We start from the raw sequence: 25778 nt of genomic DNA on the forward strand, positions 1-25778 counted from the left end.
TGAGTGACAATTTCGTTTTTGTTCATTGAGGAGAACATTAATGATATTTGTCAGGGATCTTTTAGAGTTATAATTCAATATACCTATTGATGCATCCTTCTTAGATCCACATACTCTTATATTACTTTTACAATATTATGTTCTTTTTTCTTTCCAATAACATTGCCCTACAGTCTTTCACATAGTTTATAAAAGAAAGGAGAGTTTTGGTTCTGCTTGGTTGCTCACAACCAGAAAATGTAATTTTAGGTTTTCTTTTGTGTAATGCTGGCTGGACTCCCATACTTATGTAATGGTTTAACAATGATATAGTTTTTAAGTGTTAAATTTCATTCTGCAACATTACTATATCTCACATACTTAGTGTGATTTACACTCTAGGAGGGTGGTTAGAATATGTGTGTACGTACTGGTGAGACATTTCATGGTTACAGACATAATATTTGTACAGTTTACATTGAAGTATTAATATGAAAATGAAGAACAGATAGACCTGAATATGACACCACATACAGTAAAGGTTTGATGATATGAGCTGAATTGTTTTCCCACTAAACAAAGAAACAGGAACTGTTACAGATGTGACAACACCTTCACCTTTTGTGAAATGACTGATGTCTGTGTGTCTTCTCTTTCTGTGGTCTTCTGTACTTCATGTTCATCACATAACAAATACGTTCAAGAATACCAAGAATTGTCAAGGTATTCTTTGCTATGAAGTCTATACCGGAGAAGGAATTCAGCCACATTCTTTGCGAAGGACTCATTCCGGCGTTTGCCTCAAGCAACTTAGGTAGTCCATTGAAATGTATATTTGAATTGCTGTCCTTCCAAATGTGAATCCAGAGTCTTATGTGCCACCTTGCTTGGTGGGAGGCGCAAGTTACGATGCCTGGCAATATTAAGATGCCAGCACTAAGAAGCAAATAATGGTTACAATGTTCACAATTTGTGCCCAAAAAGAAGAAAGTTCTGAGCCTATCAGTTGATAATGACTATGTCTGCTGCAGTTTGTAAGTTGAGGTGGTGGATGTAAAGTGTTTGAGTTTCTGTTTCTGTGGAACCATTGCTCAGTGCTTCTTCTGCATCACACATGGTCATTTTTCCATTCCATTGCTTGTATTATGCCCTCAATTTTATAGTATCATATTAACATATCTGTGTTTCTTATTGGTGGTTTGACATGAATCTTGTTGTTATCAGTGGTTTAATGCTATACAAGTTGTTGTTATGTGCTATTTGGTTTCAGCCTGTAGTAATCATCTTATTGCTGAACGTTTCTCGAAGAGCTTATCGGCGCTAAATGCCGAGGTTAGCAGCACTGAATGTTTCTCATTCTGTCGAATATTAAATGTCTATACTGGTGGTTTTCTGTAAATGGAAAGTGAGAATTGGTTCTTTTATATGGTTACTGTTATGTCTAAGGTAGACAGAGGTAATTGTAAAGCTGTCATCACACCTTAAATTGATTTGAACACAACAGTGCTTTATTATAGTAGGCTCATAGTAGATGTTACGCCTCTGCCTTCCTCCAAGCTTTGGAACTACATTATACAGGAAGCTATTGTGGACTTAGTGTCTTTACATATTCAGCTTCATTCCAGATCTCAAACAACTGGTAAGAGGCAAAAATCTTAGGACAGATCAGGAATTAAACCCTGCACGCTCTTGTGAAGTCCCTGTTTATGCAATAATAATAATAATAATAATAATAATAATAATAAACATCATCAACTCTAAACTTTATGTTCTGACAATGGTTGCCTAAAATTGCATAGGAACATTTTTTAAAATTTAGTATGTATACATTTAAATCTTTGTGGTAAGATTTTTAATTAAAGTGTAAATGAAAAAATAAATTTTTTGCCTTTTCTACATCACTGAATATAACAGTATCAAATCAGTTCTGTTGTAAATATGTACATGTATACCACTGGCCACAAACATTGCGATACCATGAAGGTGGCATGCAATAAATGTCTACTTTGCATGAAGTGTACTGCTTGCTTGAATATAATTAGGATTTCATCACTACAGCACATAGTAGGTGGAAGTAATGCCATCTACATTCTGTGTATTAGAAAGATTATGCAGCAGGTCTAATTGTGAAAAGATCTTACTAAACCTCATGTAAGAAGGAGAAATGTCCAACAGCCCGCCATAATTTGACAACAGAGAACTATGGCCTAGTGAGACTGTGTTTCATTGTTTTACAATATTGCTGCCTACACTGGTGAGTGTCCCATAATTGTCATGCAAGTTAGGAATCTGTGTTCAGGAGGACCCAAAAAAATGCCATGCAGCATCTCAACAGGTCCACAGGACAAGTGTGATGACCTCTAGAGGATCGTGGACAATCAGCACAGTGATCACTGTTTCACCTCCCTTAGCATAACAGCAAAAAGGGCCATGCCAACAGCTGTATGGCTAATTAGAACACTAGATACAGGTGTGACACAAAGTCATCTTTCCAAACGAGTACCTGTTCTGTGTACAGCATCACAAGGATGTATCCATGTGTAGAGACTCCAAGGAGAAAGACAAATATAAGATTGCATTTGTTGTCACCATACAGGCCCAATTGTAAGAAGCCACTGGCATCATCATCATCATCATCATCTCTGGTTGGCACAGACAGCAATTTGGACACCAACCACTACAATTCTGATGTGGCTACACCCTCTTTAATTTTATCTTTCAACTAGGTCATATAATGCCATGTGTTGCCTTTGCTGTCTTTACCTACCTTGATACACAGGATATTAAACTTTAACCCTCATCAGTGCACTCTCTGGACTTCTCACCTGATGACAACAGCTGATCATGCAATACCAGGAGACTGGCACACTACCACTCACCAGCCATCATGACTGATTAACTCTGGTATTGAGTTGAAGCATTATGACCATTATCTCCCAGCCATGCTCATGCTATTCCCAAATAGGTTCGAGCCATTTTTGCTGCAATAGGCAGCAATTATGTGTACTAAATTTTGTACCCTGTACACCATCCAATCACCTAAAAATTCTGTAGTATATTCTTCCTAAGATATTGTATGTGCACCATAAATAATATCACATTATTTGCTATCCCTCCTGGAGTTACAATTTAGATGTACAGCAATATATTCTACATTATTGTTTTAATGATGTGTTCCAAATACTTGAGAATATTTTTGCAGTGGACCTAGAGAATGAAGAATCTAATCTCATGTTACAATGTGTACTGATGCCTATTTTACAGAATTAAAAACTTTGATTTTATTTTGCTTTAAGTATTCACTCCAATGCTGGAACAAAAATAAGAATCCTGTTTTATATTTATTCTCACAGATATGTGACAAAGAATTTACTTCATCATCAAACTTCATCTTGTTAGAAAATACTGCCAGCATTTTTGATCTAATTATGTGAAGAGGTGAGTGGCAGTACAGGGAATGGGGGGGGGGGGGGGGAGGGAGTGTCTGTAGTAGTTTAGCTCTGAAGTAGGGCACCACAGTCAGTCCCTCAGTTACACACCGAGTTGTTACCTTTACTACTTGTTCTTTAAAGGAGGCGTGGAAAGTGGTGGGGGTGGGGCAGCAGTTTCCCTCACAAATACAATCCATAATTTTGTTAATACCCAGTAGTTACACCATCTGCTACATTGCTGCATGTTCAATCTTAATTTTATGTTACACTGCAAAACCATCTTTCTACAAACATCTTTATACTGCTGCCACAGAGAGTGTTAGAGGCAAGGAAAATAAACTATTTGATAAAATTTGTGTATTAGCAGAACTACACAGGAAAGAAAGAAAGAAAGAAAAAAAGATTACGAATACAGTAAATTAATTGACAAGTTGAGAAAAACAAAATAAAAATAATAATCTGAAATGTTTACAACACAGCACTGTTATGGACTCGTGCATTAGTTAACCTTATAAATCAAGGAAGATCTATAAGGGCATTCTGAAAAGAAATGTCTTAATTTTTTATGTAAAAAGCTCTTTAAGCTTTTTAAATGAAACGAACATTATTAACATTCTACATCTTTAATATTCATGTCTATATACTTGCAGCCCTTTGCCACCAGAAGGCTCCAAATTTCAGTGTATAACATGGCAGTGTGTAACTTAACTATGTCTATGCATGACAAACAGTAGCTGTAATCAAGTTGGAAATTCTAAGAGTTCATCCACACATGGAGCACCCTCTCCCTCAGCAAGACAAAGCCAGAGTAAACACACAAATGCTATGACATCTGCAAAAATCTGATGCCTTGGGTTCACTGCCATTAATCATCCTCCACACAGTCCCAGCCTGACCTCATCTGATTTCCAAAACTAAGGACTTCACTTTGATAATGTGCAAGGTGCAATAATGTACAAAGGTGGTGGAAGCACAGGTGAGGTGGTGTGTCCGTCAAAAAAGTCAAACATTCTACAGTGATGGTATCAACACACTACTCTCATTGGTAGAAATGTGTTCATTACTAGGGTGACTATTTTTGGAAATAAATATGTAGATATGGAGAATAAAGATGTAGAATGTTAATAAAGTTTGTTATATTTAAACAGCTTTAAGTTTTTCATATGAAAAATTTCAGAGGAACTACTTTTCAACATACCCTTGTATATATAGTATCATACACTCCTGGAAATGGAAAAAAGAACACATTGACACCGGTGTGTCAGACCCACCATATGTGCTCCGGACACTGCGAGAGGGCTGTACAAGCAATGATCACACGCACGGCACAGCGGACACACCAGGAACCGCGGTGTTGGCCGTCGAATGGCGCTAGCTGCGCAGCATTTGTGCACTGCCGTCGTCAGTGTCAGCCAGTTTGCCGTGGCATACGGAGCTCCATCGCAGTCTTTAACACTGGTAGCATGCCGCGACAGCGTGGACGTGAACCGTATGTGCAGTTGACGGACTTTGAGCGAGGGCGTATAGTGGGCATGCGGGAGGCCTGGTGGACGTACCGCCGAATTGCTCAACACGTGGGGTGTGAGGTCTCCACAGTACATAGATGTTGTCGCCAGTGGCCGGCGGAAGGTGCACGTGCCCGTCGACCTGGGACCGGACCGCAGCGACGCACGGATGCATGCCAAGACCGTAGGATCCTACGCAGTGCCGTAGGGGACCGCACCGCCACTTCTCCAGCAAATTAGGGACACTGTTGCTCCTGGGGTATCGGCGAGGACCATTCGCAACCGTCTCCATGAAGCTGGGCTACGGTCCCGCACACCGTTATGCCATCTTCCGCTCACGCCCCAACATCGTGCAGCCCGCCTCCAGTGGTGTCGCGACAGGTGTGAATGGAGGGACGAATGGAGACGTGTCGTCTTCAGCGATGAGAGTCGCTTCTGCCTTGGTGCCAATGATGGTCGTATGCGTGTTTGGCGCCGTGCAGGTGAGCGCCACAATCAGGACTGCATACGACCGAGGCACACAGGGCCAACACCCGGCATCATGGTGTGGGGAGCGATCTCCTACACTGACCGTACACCACTGGTGATCGTCGAGGGGACACTGAATAGTGCACGGTACATCCAAACCGTCATCAAACCCATCGTTCTACCATTCCTAGACCGGCAAGGGAACTTGCTGTTCCAACAGGACAATGCATGTCCGCATGTATCCCGTGCCACCCAACGTGCTCTAGAGGATGTAAGTCAACTACCCTGGCCAGCAAGATCTCCGGATCTGTCCCCCATTGAGCATGTTTGGGACTGGATGAAGCGTCGTCTCACGCGGTCTGCACGTCCAGCACGAACGCTGGTCCAACTGAGGCGCCAGGTGGAAACGGCAAGCCGTTCCACAGGACTACATCCAGCATCTCTACGATCGTCTCCATGGGAGAATAGCAGCCTGCATTGCTGCGAAAGGTGGATATACACTGTACTAGTGCCGACATTGTGCATGCTCTGTTGCCTGTGTCTATGTGCCTGTGGTTCTGTCAGTGTGATCATGTGATGTATCTGACCCCAGGAATGTGTCAATAAAGTTTCCCCTTCCTGGGACAATGAATTCACGGTGTTCTTATTTCAATTTCCAGGAGTGTATAAGAACTACTTTTCTTTCAGTATAATGTAGCAAGGAAATACGATATATCAACTTACCTCAGCACTGAAGGTGAGATCATAACCTAATGAACTGATGTGGTTTTCCATTAAATAAACCAAACCTTGATAAAAGGTATAGTCCTCACTTTCCATATCCGTGTATTTAACAGGAATTCCAAGGATATGTTTGTAGAAAGATCTTGTGAAATAACATTCAAGAAGTTTGTTATCATAAATGGCCTTTGCTGAAAAATTAAGAAAGTGATACACAGATTAAGAATGACAGCTGCAGTACAGACAAGGAAATAATATGCAAAGAGACAAAACTGGTAGTGAAACTCAGATCAGCTGCTTAACTGCTTCTCATTTACACATCACGCTCTCTCTCTCTCTCTCTCTCTCTCTCTATCCACCTCAGCCTTCCTCCACAACAGCTTGATGAAGCAGGCCAATACAACCAGAACAACAAGCCTGTTATGCAGAACAATAAGCCAAGCTGATACTACTGCAACACTCCTTCGGAGCAGAGCAGCCTACACGTTTGGGTGTGGATAGCAATTTCTCGCCCCCCTGATGTGTAGATTGCTCTGCAAAACAGTTCGATGAGCTAGGATGATACTATTCCCCGCATGCCATGCCTGTTGTGCAGGGCATTTTTTGTGGTTTGCCTTAGAAATGTCTAGAGGTAAAAACAATTAAAACATACTTTATTCAAAAACTTGTTAATAACTAAGAATGTTACCATTGTAAGCTCTACAGACATCAGAAATTTATCAGCAATGTTTTGTGTTATTCTTTCTTCTGCTGATTTTCTGATATTAATAATGGTAACAAGTTTAGCCTTCAACCACTTAGAAATCAGTACAAAACCCTTCCTGGAGATTAAATACTTTTACAACTGGAGATCCTACATACTACTAGTAAACTAACAAATATTCCATGTCTGGGACAGATTGCATACAGGCTAACAAGAGATGCAGGCTATGTAACTTAAAAGATGATGTTCTGACCATAATTTCCTAACTATTGCAAGTTGGTAAACCCAGTATAAATGCAATTCGAAATTCTTCAGAATTAACCTATGATAATGGCTACTCTGAAAAAAAAAAAGGTACACTTACAACAAGGTTTCAACTTACAACTATTTGTGGCCATTTCCATATACAAGGTCTGTTTAAAAAATTCTGGAACATTCATAATTCTGCCCCAATGGTGTGTTGGAACAAAAGGCAGTTAGCATCCCTGTACATGCCTGTGTTTACTGTGTAACTGGTGGAAGTTTTATTGTTGTGTGTGTCTGGTAGTTATTGTTTAGTGCTGTACTGAGTAGAACACAGTTTGCAAATATCGAGATGGCAGAGCTAGAGGAGCAATGCATCTACATTAAATTTTGCACTAAACTTGAGAAAACCCACTGAATGATGCAGGAAGCCTACGGTGATCGGTGCTTAAGCTGTACTCAGCATTACAAATAGTTCACACAGTTTCAAAATGGCCGGATGTAAGTTGAAGGCAACCCTCGTTCGTAATGCCCCTAGATGTCTACCGATGATGCTCATGTCAGGAACATTAATGAAACTGTGAGTGTCAATCGAAGACTGACTGACCAAGAGGTTGCAGAAGAACGTAACATTTCAGTTGCATCATGTCACGAAATCCTGAGAAGGAAAGGGCCTGAAATGTGGCAAGACAATTCCTGGCCCTTGCATTGTGACAATTCACCTGCACATTCATCCCTGTTTATGTGCGACCATTGCGCGAAAAATGAAATCACTGTGCTGCCCCAACCTCTGTACTCTCCAGACCTGGCCCCTGCAGACCTTTTTATTTCCAAAGTTGAAAACCCTGTTGAAAGGGCAAAGATTTGCAATGATAGACAAGATAAAAGAAAATTTGCAGGTGGTGCTTCACATGATCCAGCAAGAGGTATACCAAGCCTGCTTCCAGAATTGGAAACAGCATTACGAGCAGTTTGTTGACTGTGAAGGAGAGTATTTTGAACGAGATCATGCACAATATGTAAAAGGTATGTGTAGAAAAATTTCCGGCTTTTTTTGAACAGATTGCACACAAGGTCTGTGAATGCATGTAAACATAAGCAAAAATTTCTGTAAAATAAGACTTTCAATAACTTAGTTGCACACAAAAATGATATAAATCAAAAGAAGTGTATTAGTTAGCTGGTAAAATGTTTCTGGAATTACAACTATATGGCTAACTGAACTCTAAGTTGAAGTATTGCAGCAAATTTGAACACAAACTGAAACGGAATTTCAACACGGTATGTTCATATCATGGGACCATTTTGAAAGTGGCTAATTTGGTTGGAAGCGAATATATTACACACATTAAGTGCTATTTAGGCATTACACTCATGTCAGCACTATGACATACTATTCATTGTCCAAAGATGGCATCTGCCCTGTAAAACAGTGTGCAATTATGTAAGTGGTAACACTATATTTTGCAAGAATCAATATTATTAATCAATATAAATAATTTGCAGAACTTACCAATAACACGCCCAACAAACTTGAAGTAGCAGAGATGGTTGGGATTGCAATGAGAAGATGAGTTTATCATGTAGGTTACTCTATCTCCAGGTGAAGTTGTAAATAAGGCATACATTGGATTAAATATCTCCCGTGATATAATAACATACCACTCCCTCAACAAACCACCTGCATCCTGGCCTTCTTCACCTTTAAAGTACATCAGTTACATTTGTAAATTGAAAAAATATCAGCAAGGAAAAAAAATACATCATCTTATTTCTACTAAAATTTCAATACGAAATTACTGAAATCAGTTAGCATGTAACTATGTTGCATAGACTGTAATAAAAAAATTGTCAGAGGATTTTCCTTACTGGAATGTAAGTGAAATTGAACTATGAAACATGAATAATTTTCAATGTATCAGTCATTATTCTTGCTGTACACACCTATTTAAGAGACTAATTAGATCCATATGCAAGATGACCACGTATTGTTGCTTGTGCTTGTCAAATCAGTAAACAAAAACTATCCTACAAGAAGTTCTGAACAAGTATCAAGTCTTAAACTGTTGTCAATGCCTGGCCAATGAGTTAAGTAAAACAAAAAACAAGATCAAGCCAATAATACAGCAATTCTTTTGTCAACGATCAAATTTAAAATTGCAGCATGAAGCATACTAACAGGCATAAGAGACATGCCAGTAAGAGAACAATTAGAAGGAAAGACGTGTCAATTACTAACAGGAAATTTAGGCATACGAGCTGCTTCCTCTATTTGAATGTAACTTCCCATTCTATATCAGCAAGAAATTCTTCAAACAGTCCATCATCGTTATAAATAATTTGAAGTGCAAAAATATTTAGAGATCTTTTTGTGTCTTTTTACAAAGAACTTTCCACATTTTGTGTTTTGGTGTTGATCAATATTTGTTCTTCACTGAACATAATAGGCCTTCAAGTAATAGAATCAGTAACAACTTGAGGTCTGCAAGCACAAAGCAAACATTTACACACACAGCACTATGTATGTTTCCTGAGTAACTCAGTATGAAGAATATTATTTCCATGTTTAATGGAAGGAGTTATCAACAACCTTTCAACAAATTTGCAAACAACAAATTTTAGCACATCAAATTCTCTCTCCAACTGCATTAGTCTCATTTTCATAATCATGTGAATGTATCTACATCTACATGATTACACTCTAAATGCACTCTGGAAAAATGAACACTTAAATATTTTTGTGTGAGCTCCGACTTCTCTAATTTCATCGTGATTATCATTTCTCGCTATGAACGCAGGAGTCATCAGAATATTTACACATTCAGAGGAGAAAGCTGGTGATTGAAATTTCACAAGAAGATTCTGCTGCAATGAAAAAACACTTGTTTTAATGACTGCCATCCTAATTCGTGCATCTATCCCCTATTTTGCAATGATACAAAAACGAGCTGCCTTTCTTTGAACTTTTTTGATGTCCTCCATCAGTCCCCTCTGATGCGGATCCCACAATGCACAGCAATACTCCAGAGGGGTGGCAGGGGGGGGGGGGGGGGGGTTGCAGACAATAGTAGTGTACACAATCTCTTTAGTCAATATGTTGCATTTTCCAAGTTTTCTACCAATAAATTACAGTCTTTGGTTTGCTTTACCCACAATTTTGTGTATGTAATCATTCCAACTGAAGTTATTTGTAGCTGTAATCCCTAAGTATTAAGCTGAATTAACAGCCTTTAGTTTTGTGTGACTTATTGTTTAACCAAAATTTAGCAGATATCTTTTAGTACTAAAGTGGGTAACTTCACACTTTTCATTATTTACAGTCTATTGCCACTTTTTACACCATACTGATATCTTGTCCAAATCATTCTGGAGTTGGTATTGATGATCTGATGACTTCGCAAGATGGTAAATGGCAACATTACCTGTGAGCAATCTAAGAGGGCTGTTCAGATTGTCTCCTATGTTGCTTATGTAGATAAGAAACAGCAGAGTGCCTATAACACTTCCTTGGGGAATGTCAGATATTACTTCTGTTTTACTTGATGGCTTTCTGTCAATTACAACAAACTGTGTCCTACCCAACAGGAACTCATGAATCTAGTCACACAACTGAGATGATACTCCATAGGCATGCAATTTGATTACAAGACGTTTGTGAGGAACAGTATCTAAAACGTTCTGGAAATCTAAAAATACAAAATCAATTCGATAACCCCTTTTGATAGCACTCATTACTTCATGAGAATAGTGTGCTAGTTCTGATCCACAAGAACGATTTTCCTGTATCCATGAGGACCATTAGTTAATAAATCGTTTTCTTCCAGATAATTAATATTAATACAGAATATGTTCCAAAATCCCACTGTAAATCGACATTAGTGATATAGACTGTAATTCAGTGGATTGCTCCTGTTTCCTCTGCAACTTTCCAGTCTTTAGGTTCACATCTTTCGATGTGCGAGTGGTTGAATATCATTGTTAGATATGGAGTTATTTTATCAGCTTACTCTGAAGGGAACATGACTGGTATGCAATCTGGACCAGAAGCCGACCCTTTGTTAAGTGATTTAAGCTGCTTCTCTACACCGAGGATATCTACATCTGAGTTACACAAGATGGCAGTTTTTCTAGATTCAGATCCTGGAATATTTACGTCATCCTCTTCGATGAATGAGTTTCGGGAAAGCATGTTTAGTGCTTTAGTGACACTTATCAGAGACATAACCATTGTTACCATGCAGTGAAGGTATTGATTGAATTTTGTCACTGGTGTATTTTACACATGACCAGAATCTCTTTTAGTTTTCTGCTAGATCTTGTTATAAAGTTTCATTGTGGCAGCTATTAAAAGCACCTTGCATAGAAGTTCCCGCTAAATGTCAAGTTTCTATAAAACTTCGCCTATCTTCTGTATTTTGTGTTCTTTTTAAAGTGGCATGCTTTTTTGTTGCTTCTGCAAGACTACTCTGACCTGTTTAGTGTACCAGGGGAGATCAGTAAATCACTTATTAATTTATGTGGTATATATCTCTCAACTGTCATTGATAAAATTTCTTTGAATGTAAACCACATCTGGTCTATGCTTACTTAGTCAGATCAGAAGGAGTGGAGACTGTCTCTTAGACAGGTGTCTGGAATTTGTGTTTATTTTTGGTGGGCTTAGATGTTACAGTCTTCAGTCTCACTATAACTGCCTTTGTGGTCATTAATCCCTGTAGCTGTCATGATGCTCTCTATTTGTTCAGGGTTATTTGTTGCTAATAGGTCAAGTATGGTTTCGCAATCATTTACACATTGCGTAGGCTACTGAACTAATTGTTTGAAATAATTTTCTGAGAAAGCATTCAGTACAATTTTGGTCAATGTTTTATGCCTACCACCAGCTTTAAGCATGTATTTTTTCCAGCATATCGAGGGCAGAATGCAATCATCACCAACAAAAATTGTAAGAATATGATACCTATTTGAAATGAGATTCAAATGTTCTTTGAACTGTTCAGCAACTGCATCATCAGAGTCAGTGAGTCAGTAAAATTATTAACTTATTCCAGTTGTGAAGTATAACCTCTTACCCATATTAACTCACAGGAACTATCCACTTCAATTTCACCACAACATAAATTAATTCCGACAGCAATAAAAACTCCACCACTGGCTGAATTTAATCTGTCCTTTCTCAAAATGATTTTGGTACTCTGAAAAAATTTCATCTGAACTTATTTCCAGCTTTAGTCAGCTTTCTGTACCTATAACAATTTGAGCTTCAGTTTTTCCTAATCAGTGCTTGCAGCTCCAGTTCTTTCCCAACACAGCTACAACAATTTACAAGTACAATATCACTTTTTGCTATCTCTACCTTACTGTGTTTGCCCTGCACCCTTTCAGACTGACAGCCTTTCTGTAGTTTCCCCAAGACCCTCTAACAAAAAAAACTGTGCAGTCCCTTCCACACAGCCCCTACTAGCCATGTAGCTGCTTCCCGTGTGTATGGAAGCATGATCCATTAAGCAGAACTTGGAAACCCACCACCTGATTGCGCAACTCGAGGAACTTTCAGCCTACACAGTCGCAGGACCGCATGAGCCTCTGTACCAAAGGACCACAGTCAGTCCTGCCGACAATGCTGCAGATGGTGAGCTCTGCCTTCATCTTGCAAGCAAGACTGGCAGTCATTACCAATTCAGCTAGCTGGCCGAAACCAGAGAGAAACTCTTTTGCTCTTAAGTGACACACATTGTTGGTACATACATGAGCCTACCACCCACAACTGGCTGCACCTTGTGCTCTTCATGGCATCAAGGAGGACCCTTTATCTGGAATGACTCCATCCGGTCTGCACACTGAGTGCACATTGCACCACTTCCCCTCCTTTGCAGCCATACCTCTCAAGTGCTCATCACATGCCTAATGTTGGAGCTTCCAACTACTAGTAAACCCACTCTCTGTGGGCTGAGAGGCTTCCTCTGAAACAGGGGGAACATCCGCATCTGGCTCAGAGCCTGAAACCTGTTTGTCCAAAAAACCAGGGCAGCCTTCTGATTAGCCCCATAGTAAGTCTTTTGCTGCCTGCCAGACCCACGAATGACCTCCCATTCAACCACAGGTGAGGGGTCAGCCTCAGCATAGGCAGTGAGCAGGGCAGCCACAGCAGTGGACTGAATGGGACACATCTACAGTGATGCCCACTGACAGCAGGTTTAAGCTGTGTGATGGAAGCCAACACAGCCTGAAGATTTGAGTGAAGGGTCACCAGCTCAGCTCACATCTGTACACAACAATCACAGTCCCTATCCATACCAGAGACAGCAAAAGATATACACTAGACAGTTAAACGTGGAATTGTGCCTGATAAATAAACACACATGAAATTAATGACTTTAAACTAAAGAGCACTCAAATATGCAAGAAAGTACAGAAATAAACTAGTAACTACATAGATAACTGAAAATAAGTTGCTCCTGTCTGTAGCTCATACAAATATGTAACAAATGAATGGCGTATTTGCCTTATTAGAAGCAGGAAAGTGAGGCGCAGTCTCACTGATGGTCTGACAGACACTGGTAATAAGAGTATGTGTTTAAAAAAAGTTGTAATATTTTTCCTTATTAAGAAGTGCACAAAATTATCCAGCTTACTGTTTCAAAATTTGTGCTTTGTTATGTTTTTTCAATAAAATGTTTCCATCCAGTTTTTAGACTGTTGTTTCTCTTTTGAAATCATATGAAACATTCATGCCTCAAAGTCATGATGTTATTACAGAAGAAATACTATATGACCATCTACTGCGAGTATCTGGTAAGTTCTATAACACAACCCAGCCTCTAATTAATTTCCACTACAATCCCCTCATTATTTCCACTGCAATTGGCAGACCTGTACCTCATATAAAAACACCCAGCACAACCATTCCCCCTCCAAGTGTAATGTGTCAGACGGGCACCATCATCATTTCTTATATGCAAATTAAACATACATCCTTTCATCAGCTTCTACCTTCCAGATTACAGACACAGTACTTAAACATGCTGCAGCCAAATAATTCTTATAATTTCAGCTATGTGCTTGATCACTGCTGTGATAAAGTATCCAACTGAACAAACTGTTCAGCCTCTACAATCTGAGCCAAACATCATTCCATGTACCACTTTGTAATGTTTTTCTTCACATGAGAGTCCAGCATCATACACTTCTACAGGTAGCCCCTCTTGTAAAAATGTTACTTTTCCTATGACATATGACACTTTTAAAGTATTTACACAAATGTTGCACTACAGGACGTGGTGTCCAAACTCCTTTGCTGCCAAGAAGGACAATGCTTTCTCACCTTGAAGTGTTCTTCATTCTCATGAATTTTAAAATGAATGTTGATATGTATGAGGGAGTTAAAGTGAGAATCTTTCATCATCATTTGCAATAAACAGTTTATGATAATAAGTAGTGACCTAAAAGTGAACTCTGCCTTCAGAAAGTTATGTACATTGTCATTCCAGGCATGTAAACAAATCGCTTATACCAAAATATTTCCGATTCCTGAAAATTTATTTCCTTAACACCTGTTATATTATGTTCTTCATAACTCAAATCTATGACACTATATTACTAAATCATTACTATCTTTGATATTTTTCTGAAGTAAAATGGAGGAAAAAGTAATCCTGCACTGTTTGGGTCACTTGCTATATTTTATTTGAATTGCCTGTGGCAACCACTAACAGTTCGTCTTCAGATCAACATAACTGATAAAAGAATGAAGAGGGGTGTGTGAGCACAAAAACATGTAACATTAAAAAGATATGAACAGTGGCAACATAAAAATAAAATCACACACAAAATTCATACCTATTATAAAGGAACACTGCTTACCAACAGAGCAAGGGTTCATACAAAACTATGCAAATTGTACAAATTAAGCTATAAAGAACATTATGTTTACAGTCATATGAGAATAGACAAGTAAAAGCCACCTTCTGTCTCTCTCTGTGTGTGTGTGTGTGTGTGTGTGTGGGAGACACACACACACACATATATATATATATATATATATATATATATATATATATATATATATATACACACACACACACACACAATGAGAGCAAAAATGTACAAGCCCACCCACTGAATTTTTTCTGGCCATCATCACACACTGATGTTGGGTATGTGGTGTGTGCCTCAGCCTGCTGCACTACCAGCAGGCTGAGGCACACAAACACCCACCATTGCCAAAGATGCTGCTCAACCTACTTCAGATAGTGATCTCTTTTGGCTGCCTTCTTATGTCCCTCACAAACATTTACATTTTTATTCTTAAAGGTAATAATTCATATGTATTAACAGTCATGTTTTATGTATATGTACTTTCAGTCATTACTTTGATTATGCTATTATTTTAACATTGTACATGATGACAAAGGTGGCTTTTATTTCTATAATGTCACAGAAATATGAACACATCATCATGTGAACTGCAACATACTTCCCTTTTATCTTCATTTTACAATTTTGATAGTTATCTGTGAGTTCTCACCCTGCACTTCAGCTGCAATTCATGGTAATCAGTATGAATTACTTCACAATATTTTATTTCTATTCTGCCATCGTATCTTTTTACTTACATTGCTATCAATTTTGTTCTACCCATCCTTTTTCCTTCCATTATCAGTTATGTGGATCTGAAGATGAGCTGTATCATGGATCAATACTGGTAATATGAATAAAACATAGCAAGTGATTCAAACTGTGTTTTTCCTTTGGAGTTACAGTGGCCACTGTCCCCTGCCCCTCTCGAGACATCAGGTCTTCAATTAAAATTTTTTTTATTGAGAATTCAATAAAAAGGAGCTATATTATTAAGAAAATCATGAAAAAAGCATTATGACCTATGGAATGTAGTTCTTCACACTATCTTCATTACACTTTTACACACCAGTATCAGTTCAATTATACCGATTGGAAACACAATTATTTAGTAAGTTTTGTCATCACTAGGCTACAGTAATGGACTCAGCACAGCATTCAGATAGTGTGTTGCTAAATACTGAACTGCAAAGACTCACCTATACACAAAGTTTTAATTTAATGTAATCATCCATATGGGAGACATTATTTAATTTTTGTATGATATATTCTATTCCGTAAAGACTCTGCCAAGTCAGTAAAGAGAGAGATATGTTTACCTTCAAACACAATATAGAATCTATTTTTCCATTCATCTGCACTGCGACGATGCAGTTCTCTAAATGAATCTTCGAACACATGGCTTCTCCTGACATGTACAGCTAATTCTTCTCTGCGGATACCCTCATCCATTCGCTCTAGCTCTGACCGGAAGTAGCGCCTCTTTACATCAAAATCCAAAATCCTTGTATGGTCTACAAGCACAGCAAATGGTCCATCAGCTATATTTATTGTCGACTGCCGCAGTATTTCATTGAGGACAACTCTGTGGGTTTCTGGTGAGCAAAGAAAGATTTTAAAAATTTTAAGAGTCACCGTAAGCAGTGTAATGACACCCTGTTAAAAAGCAACAATAAGTACCAGCAAAGACTAAGAATTTTGGTTTTGTTGGAGGTCGTGGAACTGATACCGCAAACAAACTCTCCCAGTCTACTCTGGAACTGCTCGGAGAGGACTGTGGGTTTGCACTTGCTTCAGAATCTGGAGGTAGTGGTGAGACCGGGGCAACACTTTGTTGTGCCACACCAGATGTGGAAGCACCAGCCTGTTCAGCTTGAGTCACTTCCTGCCCTTTTGGTGCAGTTTTCTTCTCTTCACTTTGGGGAGGAGGAGTGTGCACAAGAAAAAATGCTTCTACTGCAGGCTGGAAATAAAATTTGACGTAAGTCATGCAACCACAAATTGTGTATTATCAACAATTTACTAACCAGTTCTTACCTGCAAAACAAGAACTGCATGAGAATCTGGGGTATTGGACAATTCACTTAAGCAAGAACTCAATACGTCCCACAAGTCATCGAGAGGGAGCAAAGTTGCCAAGTGCGGCACTTCATTTGCTTCCGGATTTGCTGAAGAAAAGAAGTATTTTTTTTTTTTAATGTGAAAGTTTCTAATGTAAGCAGATGTTTAGTATCATCAGAGCTAAGTATCACACAAACAGGAAAAAAAATGTGAATCTAAAGTATTTTATTTCCGTAATTACATGAATGCTTGGTATCTGTTCTTTCAGAAATGTCCAAAAGAATAGACATCCCAAATTCATATAATTGGGTCATTTCAATGGGTTATGAATCCACCACCTTCAGTGTGAATGCACAATCACATTTGAACCCCGACGGGAATCTCAAAAGTAGCGAACATGGAGGACATGGACAGGGACTGTGGACAGGTTATGCTAGGTGGGAATGTGGGGTGACCAAGGGGGCATACTGAGGTAGTCCATGTAATTGTGATAAACACTGTGTCCAGGTGGCACAGTAGTTAAATGCAAATGCCTAGCAAACAGGAGATCCTGGATTCGAATCCCAGTCCGGCACACATTTTCACTTGGACCCGCTGACTCCGCACGAAGTCCCAACGCAGCTGACAGCGTGAGTTCCTTTCCTTTCCTTCTTTCTCCCTCCATCTTCAATTTACATAATACTTCCTGAATCAATCTAAAAAGCTATACAGATTATATTTACTTTTTCCTTTAACAATTTATTACCGTAGTTACCAGTAAACAATGAGTGTTATTCGGGGACTTTAAGAAAACAATAATTGGAAATATACAAAAGACTATTTTTATTTGTGTAATATTTTTATAGTCAACTCCAGCGAAACAACAGGTCTCCATGAACTGCCCATGTGCTAGTGAATAAGTTACAGTTTTTATTCGAAACATGCACTGAAATTGTCAGTACGTTGTTCTCTACTCCCCTTTCCTTTCCAAGTAGAAATTGACTACCAGTTAACTATAATGCCTTTAATTTTTATGTGAAGATCACAAATGAACCAAAAGTAATATGTTTGAAGAGATGTTATGCACAGAAGAAGAAGAAACAATTGTAAAGTACCAGCAGAGAGGAAAGTAAGTTATACCCATGTCAAAAGGAAGGCTATAGGCAAAAGAAAGACCAAAAAATATTCAAATTAGAAATAATTACACAATGTACAGGATTTAAATGCTAAGTAAATGAATAATTGTGGAAAATATAAGTTTATTATGAAATTTTATATTCACAAAATAGTTATATACATCATGACTGCTGAATTTTGTAATACATCATGACTGCTGAATTTTGTAATACATCCTCTATACTGACAATTTGGAAAACTACAATGGAAATCATTTCTGCATTCAGTTTCAAGAATTTGGCAAAAAATCAAAATCTAAGAGGCTTTTTCTTTTCCCAAGAAAGCAATTTTACAGCTCAGTTGATTTATTAGTGGAAATAAGAATTTTGCCGTTTTCATGTATTTTTCCTTATCAATCATTTGATACTAACTATATCAACAGAAATAATAAACCATGCTGAAATTTTTGTGTGAACACACAATTTAGCTTCAATCATGTCTGAACAATTACTTACCCACATTATCCTTCAGTCTTTTATGTGCCTCTTTGATGGAATCTCTTATCTGAACTATGACTTTCAGTGTTCTTAAGAAGAATGCCTGACTTGAAGTTTTTGATGTCAGCAAATTCACATTTGTTACAGACCAGTCGTAGCGAGCTTTCCCTTTGACAGGAGCATTTATTACCACACTGTGTTTGGTAAACCTGTCGAAAAGGACATATATGAATATATTTACACACACACACACACACACACACACACACACACACACACACACACACACGTATTAAATATCACAGTTATTTAACAATAAAACATGAATTCTAAGTCTCCAGCCTCCAGCACATGTCTTACATGTGTGATAACCAGATACTAGTGACTGCACTGGATGAGTAATTTTACAGAGTTTTAAGGTCTCAAGAGAGTTGGACATCACTGTTTAAATAAAAAAGAAATAATGTGATGATGACTAAACAGACACAACTGAAACAATTTGAAGTTGCTAAGCGACATGTGTTGTGAAGTGTTATGCACAGCTGGAGTATCGGAGTATCCAAGTTTTTATTTTTGGAAAAAAAAAAAAAAAAAAAAAAAAAAAAAAAAAAAAAAAATAATATTGTGATGAATGTGATGTGGAAATAATATGGATAGTATGTAAGTACTATAATACTTGACTAAATATGTTGCTTATCAACTTCCAGTTGTTTAAGTTTGGTTAATTTAGTCATCATCACATCATTTGTTTTTTATTTAAACAGGGATTTCCAACATTGAGCAATGAAACATATAATTGAATGTGTGTGTGAATTCCTACGGCACCAAACTGCTGCTGTTATCGGTCCCTAGACTTACACACTACTTAAACTAACTTATACTAAGAACAGCAGACACATCCATGCCTGAGGGAGGACTCTGACCTCTGGTGGGACGGTATAATTGAATGTAAAACCCACTGAACATAGGCGCAAGCCCAAAACAGACTGTGTATTAAATAAAATCATTGTCTATTGTGACTGGTAGCAGTTGTTATTCACACCCTACAAAGAAACAGTCACGGAATTAAGCTCCATCCATCATGGATAAAATTCACTCATAGAATAAACATTGTTGGAACTAAGTACTTGTCCAAACTGATCAAGGTTTCTGGAAGAAATCAAATGTAAATGTGTCATGTGAGAAACATATTCCTAAAGTAAACTATGTAAACAACCAAACAGAAATACTGATTATGAGCTACTTACTCATAGTCAGTTTTCTGGTAATTAGCGAGACAGTAACAGTGAAATAGCAATTACACATTTCAAACTGTCAAATATAGCCATATCCTGAATATTGATTGATATGTAATCTCCTCTGATATATTTATTATGCAAGACTTTAGTAAAAGTGTGTTACCAGACAAAGTTTTATTTCATGTAAGTTTAAACTGTATATGGCTACCTTGGTTATACTGAATGTAATTTGTCACTGCCAACTTTGATGATGATAGCAAATTATATAGTGAACTACTTCAGTAGGACTTAACAGGAAATGGGGAGGTATATTCGGAGAGAGATGTACTCCAAGTAAAGTTTCCAAACGCCACCTATCACAATTATGAAACAAGCCAGTGAAACAGAATAAAGCATACAAAATGCATTAAACAGCATGCCATGGCAAAAAATGTTTTGATCCAATAACAGTAGCCTCTTTATGGATGGGCTATTTCAAATGTGTGAACTGTATACCACACACTTTGTAGATTATGGATACAAAATTCTAATATAAACTTTAAGTAAATCTCAATAGGCTGGTAATATGCTATGCAAGGAAGCCTAGTAAGTTAGAACAGACCTGTCCATTAAAGTTCCTTTTGGAAGTTTATCTGTAGGTGAAGTATCATCTTCATGTTGTCTTTTCAGTCTCTTATTTGAAGCCTTCAGATCCTTCAGTACTTGCCCAATATGCTGTTTCAGCATCTTTCCTAGCTCCATGGCGCCTTCAACCAAAAGATCTAAAGTCTGTTTATGGAGAAAGAAAAAACAAATTAGTCTAATGAATAAGTGAGTGTAACTGTATCATAGTTGCATACTCTTAACATTTTTAGGAATTTGATTTGATTTAATGAATCATTTGAAATACTCCAGTCACCACCCCACCACTCCAGCTGCCGCTAGTAACAGCAACAGGATCTTTGCTGGTTTGGAAATTTTCACAGTGTATGGTATTTACAATCCTCAGTCAGATTTTGAAAGGCTGATTATCCCACATGAGATAAGAGGCGGGGGGGGGGGGGGGGGGCAGAAGTAATGAGCATCTAAACAAAAAGCAACATTTGAATCTGAAGCAGTTTTTTCACAACAGCAGCTCATCACTCGATAAAAAGCAATAGTAGCTGTAGCCATATATTACATACCATGCAGTCTGGCAAGAACAATTGGAAAGTCAAAGACAGAAATAACTGACCCAAGATATCACGTTAGATTAGGAAAGAACTGTTAGGGGAATATGTGAACAACCTTAGCCACAATGTTACTGACTTGCAACCACTGAACAAGTGGTTGGCACATGCAGGTTTGTGTGCCAAAATGGAGGGTCTTCTGGCTATGATATAGGATCAGGTCATTATGACAAGAAACAACTGGAACTACACGCTGATGGTCCACTCAATAGAGGACAGTTGCAGAAAGTTTGGTGATCAGAAGGAGATCGTATCACACATTACATCTGGATGTAAAATCTTTGTACCCATAGAATACTTGAAAATGCATGACAAAATTCTCAAAATTTGGGATAGGACAAGAAGCTAATTTGAGACTTTTGTCTGTATTACAGATACAGTCCTCTCACTATTATAGGCAACAAAACATTCAATGGAACCACAGCATAATATGCAATAAAACAATACATTGTAACTGATCTGACATAATAATGACCAATAAACCCGAGCAAGTCACCTTCCTTGTATAAGTCGTTATATCCAACACCTATAATTTGAGAACCACTTGCAGTGAGATGATGGCCAAATACAGGGATTTGGCAGATGAGGTAAAAGCCATGTGCAACATATGTCTGTACACATCATCCCTCTGGTAATATCTGACACTGACAAGACAGTAAAGTCTAAGAGTCTAGGGGATTTACAACTGCATCCTTAGCTCTTCTGGCAACTGTAGGAGGCAGCTGTAATGAACACCTGCAGAATAGTTCATCAGGTTCTCAGAGAACATAGCTAACTAAGAAATAACTTTTTGTTCAAATAATCATTATATCAATAATATGTAAAAATGTGTAAAACACCAACCACTACAACAATCTTATTACACTCTTCTCCTCCACTGAAGAGAGAAAATTTGGGCTTAACATTCCATCAATAGCAAGGAAATTTGAAATGGACTGCATATTCTGATGGGACTAGGACAGGGAAGCAAATAAGTTGCATCCTTCACAAAGCAACCTTCAACCTTCCCAGTATCCATTTATAAGAACAGCACAAAAAAATCTTAATCTGAATGATCTTATGTACTTCACATTTTTATGCCATAAAGGAATCATATCTCCTTTTAAGAAGAATGCACCACTTTACTTTTGAACTGATAAATTCTCCAGACAAGGAGTTCACAATGTATTCTATACTGAAGCACCCTACGATCATGCACTACTTGATTCCACAAGCATCTTACTGTGTCCCAAAATCCAATGGATATCCCCCCCCCCCCTTTCTCCCCAACGATTCTATAAGGCAACTCTAATATTATGGTTTATTTACTTGAAAAATATTTAGAAACTTACAACACGTTTTGCTGGATAGAAACAATTTGCCAAGTTGAGGAAAAGTGTTGTTATGTCCTCCAATCCTTCTTCTGAACAGCAACGAGACGTCAACACATCAACTGCCAGCTTCATGTGAGGTTTTGAAATTGGCAGAAGTTCTTCTTTTGGATTTTGTTCGCCACTGTCTTTCATATCTGTATGGACTATTTCTGGCAGTCCAGCTGATACATGTGAAAGAAGCTTCAGCAGCTTATCAACAAGTGGTTTGTTTTGAGTTATAGTGGTAGAACTCAACAGAGCAAATAATCTTCCAAATGCTGAGCCTTCAAATATTGAAGGTGTCATTTCTTCTTCATCTGAAACATGAACTAAGTATGGACGTGCAACACTTTTCCCTTTTCTAGTGCATTGCGATTCTAACTTCAATAAGACATCCCAAAAATCTGCGGCTTCTTGTCTGGCAGTACGTCCAGTAGCTTGGCCAGAACCAGATGGCGCTTTTGACTTTGATTCCATTGACTCTTTGTTCTTACTGTCCTTAGCGTCCTTGCTGTCCTTCGCGTCCTTGCTGTCCTTGCTGTCCTTAGCGTCCTTGCTGTCCTTAGCGTCCTTGCTGTCCTTAGCGTCCTTGCTGTCCTTAGCGTCCTTGCTGTCCTTAGCGTCCTTGCTGTCCTTAGCGTCCTTGCTGTCCTTAGCGTCCTTGCTCACTCCTTTGATCTTGTCAATATCTCTGTTCTTGAGACACAACAGGAAGTGAACAGGTAATCCTTTTGCCATTGATATTAGCACTTCAACAGTATGCCTGGAAAAGAAATTACATTAGACTTGCAACAAAGTACATTAACCCTGCACATATTAATTTTTTGGCAGATAATGTTCTAAAAAACAAGAACTTTTTTACTAATGAGAAAGTGCTTTAATGAATGTCATTACATATAGACAAATTGATATAAAATAAAGAGCTTCATATTTTTGAAGACTGCCATACATTAAATCCCGAGTATAATTGTGCACCAGACTTTCCCTAAAGTAGCCTGACACTTTACTTTTTTACTTTCTGTGTAGACACGAAGTCTACCCATGAATTTCACAAGGACTTTAAATGTTATAGTTATGTGATAAGCATGAAAGAAGGGGATGATTGCCAAGCTGACATCACAGCTTTCACAATAACACCTCGATTCCCTTCTTGCCTTTTTCCCCATCTGCATCCCAAACACAGCTGCATATCACCCATGTCTTTGAAGGATGTTTTTTCTTCACATTTGGTGAAATAATTGATGGATAATATGATCAGTCCATCACTTGGGGCTTGTGTTTTAAGCCAAATGATCTTGTACTTTTGAAGTAAAATCTGATTTATGGTGTTTTGAAATAATATTCTCGATAACAGCAATACTGGACTCTAGGATTTTTCTTACCTTCTTGTTTTTTTTTTTTTTGTGTAGGGCTTATGCAGTCCACAAAGCAAAATCAATGAGATGGGGAAACTTTTTTTTGTAACAATTCTTCCACCTTTACAAGTCGCTGGTTTGTTAACCGGGTGCTGATCTGCCTCATCCAGCATGTTATTCTGTGCCTTGCTTCAACACTTCTCCACGACTTTTTATTTCACTTCACCATTGTGAATTATCTAGATAAATGACAATCTTTTCTAGCTTCCATCAAATTACTGCCAGTTTCATCCTTCTTTAGTTTCCTATGAGGAATTAATGAACACATATGTTCTGGACAGCCACACAGTTCCATACATATTAATTCTCTCGGTAACAATTAAGTCTGCAGGTTTTCAAGATCTGTAGTAGTTATTAACAGAAAGGCAGTAACTGTTATTCAAAAGTAGTTTTACTGCTGTCAATACAATCCGAGTTGACTGTAGTGTATCATTATACATTTCACCCAACTTAATTTCTTTTCCTACATATGTAATGGTACCTCACAGCCTCCCCCCCTCCCCCCTCCTGCATAACCACTTTTGGGCTATTTTAGCATGATGGATACAATTCCAGATTTTGCTGTTTTCATTGGTAGATACTATGGCCAGTCAAGCCTCCCATCACACAACATCAAACTCTCATAGATCACATAGATCATTATATCTCTGTCTGGCATGCACAAATTTTTGAATCTGTTGTTGAGTTGTTCATGTTTAGCACAAATTTTATTTAGCTTTGGCTCCATATGGTTCACAGGATTGTGTGACTAACTGTCAGAAAAATGGAAGCACTTACTTGGCATCAGAATTAGAGAAAAACTCTAGAGCTTTCAAAATAATGGTGCAGCAAGCATGGGTGATTTGTCCAATAAATTTGATAATTAGGCTTCATCAAAATTATTTAAAGCAGTACAACAGTGATAAACACTTACAGTTTGTTACTGGTAGTGTCTTTCCACTGAAAAATGCATTGCACTTTAGAATACTACTTGTCTCTGTGACAATGATGTTTATCAAGTCATTGTTGATGACCTACTCCATATAACACATTATATAATCTGCACACTTTTCCAATAGATGAATTACAGTGTTTCCTTTGAACAAAACTCTGGCTATAGCACAGCACACAATTATTTCACACCACTGGTGAGCAGTTGTCAGTCCTCTCGCAAACTGTCATCACTTTCAGCCTGCAATGAAGTAATATCATATTCTTCAAGTTCCCGAGTCACTAAATCAATGGCAAACTCAGGATCACTAAAGCCATCCATTTTAAAAATCACTGGTTACACGACATTACAAGACAGCGACAAAGTGTGCATTTTGTTGGCAGATATCCAACACTGCACACAGGAAAGGCAGTGGCAACTACTTCAACCGAAACAAGACAGTGAAATTACAAATGCTGGACTGGATGCTCTCTACTGGCTGACAACTCAACTGCTATCACTGAAATTTATATAATCAATGTTTTTATTTTTACAAAGGTCTGTGGTTATTGTTGCCCAAGTAAACTGAAGATATATAGGTAGCACGGAATTATATGTTAAGCGGTTATTGTAATAACAATGTAATGTCTAACTTCCCACACAATCTATTATGATTCTACTTAACAAGTGTCTCTCTCTTTTGGCTTAAATGGATAGTTTGGTAGCTTCCTTTATCAAGCAGTATATCAAATGATACATATCTTGGGACACTGCACTTTAAATTATCACTCTCCTGTGAATACTGTCTTGCCTAGAATATAATGTGAAATGTGTAATCATTTAATTAGCTCAGGAAGTATTTTGGTATGAGATGTTTAATCATTATTTACTGCTGCCAAACTCCCTATGTAAGCAGCAGGCAAATAAAAACAAGATAGATGGAAAAAAGGAAGTAAACTGTGCAGTAATCACTACAACTGTTCATACATTTGTTCCAGTGTGAGACAATATTGTCAGTGCTTTCATAGGAAAATGGTTGTTGTTGCCTAAGGAATGATAATTGTATCCAGACATACACCTCTTTGTCCAAAGCAAG

The 25778-nt window shown here is 38.1% G+C and overlaps 1 protein-coding gene across 1 annotated transcript in view; it reads right to left on the bottom strand.

Annotated features, from left to right (window-relative positions):
• The window catches only part of LOC124554679 (E3 ubiquitin-protein ligase HUWE1), a 350828-nt gene that overhangs the window by 16771 nt on the left and 308279 nt on the right, over nt 1-25778 (bottom strand). Inside the window, exons 48-55 of the mRNA XM_047128297.1 lie at nt 22337-23120; nt 20399-20565; nt 18578-18768; nt 16944-17074; nt 16587-16869; nt 16226-16501; nt 8563-8751; nt 6107-6294 (exon numbers count right to left, since the gene is read on the bottom strand). Coding sequence (XP_046984253.1) covers nt 6107-6294; nt 8563-8751; nt 16226-16501; nt 16587-16869; nt 16944-17074; nt 18578-18768; nt 20399-20565; nt 22337-23120 — 2209 coding nt within the window. The remainder of the gene's footprint in view (nt 1-6106; nt 6295-8562; nt 8752-16225; nt 16502-16586; nt 16870-16943; nt 17075-18577; nt 18769-20398; nt 20566-22336; nt 23121-25778) is intronic.

Source organism: Schistocerca americana, chromosome X (assembly GCF_021461395.2).
Source record: "Schistocerca americana isolate TAMUIC-IGC-003095 chromosome X, iqSchAmer2.1, whole genome shotgun sequence".
Lineage (NCBI taxonomy): Eukaryota > Metazoa > Arthropoda > Insecta > Orthoptera > Acrididae > Schistocerca > Schistocerca americana.